The sequence below is a fragment of the Clinocottus analis genome, unplaced genomic scaffold, assembly GCF_023055335.1.
Source record: "Clinocottus analis isolate CAN_PGR_092001 unplaced genomic scaffold, fCliAna1.0.p SCAF_12, whole genome shotgun sequence".
Classification (NCBI taxonomy): domain Eukaryota; kingdom Metazoa; phylum Chordata; class Actinopteri; order Perciformes; family Cottidae; genus Clinocottus; species Clinocottus analis.
Window position 1 is genome coordinate 16,752,858 of NW_027175843.1, and position 3,168 is coordinate 16,756,025.

Sequence of the window (3,168 nt, forward strand, 5' to 3'; positions counted from 1 at the left end):
TCTAGTTTTGAAGAAAAGCCTTTATTTCCTATGTCAAGAACAAGCTTTAGCATGGTAGAAGATGTAGTACCTATATCCATACATGCAGAGCCACAGAGGGATAGAAAGAGTTTGTCCGTCTACTGTTCTGTGACAGCAGAAGTTGAGGAACGGGGGTTCGGGGAGAGTTTTTTTTCTCTTTCAGGTCGGGTCAGGCAGGCAGAAAGAAGGCTGGCTTAGTGCTGGATCCTACGGATGGACTGCACCTGGTTGGTGTGAGCCTGGGTGCTGTACTCGTTGTAGTTTCTGTACTCGCCTTGGTGTCTGTCTCTCTCCAGGATGTACTGGTAGCCACGGTAACCAGGAAACTGGTAGGCCACCCAGCTGCAGAGAGAGAGAGAGAGAGAGAGAGAGAGAGAGGCGGTGAGCCAAGGTCAGATCCCAGAATACAAGATTACATCTACACAAACATTACAGCAGACCTTTGGTTGACAAATGATCAAAATCATTTTATATCCTGTGTTTTGAGTAGTGATTCTGCAAAGAGGAGGGGGGGGAGTGAGAAAGTGATAGATGCCAAAAAACCAAGGAAGACGTGTAACTTACGCTCCGGAGTTGACCTTGATGGAGGGAACCTCCTTGCTGCACCAGCCCATGGCCTGTAGGGAGGGGTAGTCATCGCACATCTCAAACTTACGGCCCTGGAAGTCCTCACACTCGTACATGGTCACCTTGCTGTCACTGTGGTTCTGCGGAGAAAGAGAGAAGGAGAAAGTTTGACCAGTCTGGCCAGTAAAAAAAAAAGACAAACAAACCCGTGGATGAGTGGAAGGATGCGGGGACTCACGGCGCTCTTGATGGGTCTGAAGGAAAGCATGTGCTCGGTTCTGTAGCTGCTGTTTCCGCTCCAGGCCTCGTAGCGAGGGTAGTCTCCCTTCTCCAGGATGAACTGCTGTCCCTGGAACTCAGGGTACTCAAAACCAACCCAACTGGGGGAGGAGGGGAGAGAGAAAGAGGGAGGAATAAAAGAAGGATTGAAATGTTGAGGTGAAATGAGCAGACCGTATGTAAAAAATATCTAGAAACCAATCATTCATTGATAGAACTCTCAAATAAAAACAATGTCGAGCCACTGAATGTGAAGTAGTTTCAGTGCAACAACACTGGAACTGTCCTTTTTGTTCCACAACAGAGTCCAACGCCCAGCGAACGGCCCGGAGGGAAAGCAACATGCAGCGCCTTTTGTCAAGGGAGCACAAAGCAAACATGACATACTGCTGCTGCTGCTGCTGCTGCTGCTGCTGCTGCTGCACCCAGGGCTTTTTATCTGATCGCCAGTCAGTCAGCCATTCGGGCTCATAGCCGGCAGCTGCACACAACCAACTCATATCACAGGGATACACTTGGATGCATGCACGCACACACACACACACACACACACACATGCAAATGATACATGCCAAGTAGCAATTCAATAACATCGTAGGCTGTAATTTATGGTCAGCGTTTGAGCCGTTTGGGCGTTTTCAAGCAGATCAAATTAGAACTCCAAGAGAAGCAAATAAAGGGATTCTATTGGTTATTATTATGGCTTGGGAAAATGTAATTATTAAGCAGCAATGTGCGTTTGATAAAGACTACAGACCAACGTATTGTGGAAATTCTCTCACTCTCATTATTACTCTACTAACATGTATTCAGTACAGCTACTATTTCAACCAGATCCGAACTAATCACAAGGTCAAGAGGTGAAAGAGGTGAAAGAGGATTTCGATGATGCCAGGACAATTCAGAACTAGATAGACGGAGAGGGCACAAGGAAAAGAACAGCAACAGTGTGCACTTACGGTCCGTTCTCAACCTTGATGGAGCGGATCTTGTTGAAGCCCCTCTCCATGATGTTCTGGCACTCCAGCATGAACTCGCAGCGCTTTCCCTGGAAGTTCTCCTCCTCCCAGACGGTGATCTTGAACTGGCCCATCTGCTCCATCTGTTGAGTGTTCATGGCTGCTGCTTCTCCCTTTGGGGTTTCTTTCTGGCAAAGGTGGAGGGTTTAAAAAACAGAGTTAAGGTGTTGCATGTCCTGTGTATGAGTCGTGTCAAGAGGACAAATGTTTTTCGAGAGAACATATTCTCTTTTTTGACAGAAATCTGACTTTTAACACAATGTGGTGATGCTGGCGTTTATCTAAATCAACTCAAAACTTCAATCTTTGTATTTTAGCTAGACGTAAACCAGTGCATTTCTATTTGGAGCATATTATCGCACCTTCGCTCTAGAAAGGTGACACAAGAAGGGAACAATTCCTGACATTTTTTCCAATTCTCTGTAGTACTGATTTGTCTCTGTTTCCATTGAAAATATTCAATCTAGAGCCACAGACATGTCTCCTCTTAAATTGTTTTACTGTTACATGAAGTAAAAACCACAACAGCAAACCACAGAAGAGTAAGAGCCGGCGTAAAAGCATGCGTGCTGTCTCCAGCAGCGATTGAAGTCCACCGACAGAATCGATCACTTCGATTAGGACCCAAGCTTAATTTCTTCAGTTTTGAAGATAAAAAAATAGAACATTAGTCCACTGGTTTGAGAAAACAATGGTCTGATGTCTACAGGCCAAACACAAGCACACCAGTAAGGCGTACTATTCCCAGCTGTTCCCACGAGCACAACTGCTTACCCGCAAATAAAATCTATAAAGTGGCTACAATGTATTTACTTCTTAGCAAAATGAAAAGTTCCAATCGAATCGCATTGCTGCCCATCTATCAATAAGGGCGGCATCTTGGTGGCAGGCGGGCTCCATCCCAGCACACATAGCCGCCCCCTGATTGCAGTTGCTTTAGCTGAGTCTGAGGCAGTGTGTTGATATACTTACAGACAGTACTGAGGTGGGACAGATGCAGTGAAACCAATGTCGTGAGAGTGACCCTCGCCTGTGTTTTTATAGGGCCGGGCCCGCTGGACCTGCGCCGCTCCATTTGCCCGGCAGCCTTGCACACTCAGCAGCTGAGCGGGCCAGCTGAAAGGGGAGCATTATCCTGGCGCTTTGTGGAGGCTCCAGAGCGCCATTGTCCTCAGAGCCCCAAACTAACTTAGTCATCAATATGGCAGCCACGGTCAGAGGCAACGGGACCCGGGCCCATACAATGGTAACGCACTGACACAACAGTTTGATTGGTGTGGCA

At 46.9% G+C, this 3,168-nt stretch overlaps 1 protein-coding gene across 1 annotated transcript; it reads right to left on the reverse strand.

The window, feature by feature from the left end:
• Positions 1 to 215: 215 nt before the first annotated feature.
• LOC137782936 (beta-crystallin A2-like) lies at positions 216 to 2,961 on the reverse strand. The gene is given in 6 exon segments (XM_068572649.1): positions 216 to 363; positions 586 to 728; positions 827 to 968; positions 1,827 to 2,014; positions 2,855 to 2,934; positions 2,937 to 2,961. Coding segments are annotated over 6 exon segments (726 nt in total).
• Positions 2,962 to 3,168: the final 207 nt, after the last annotated feature.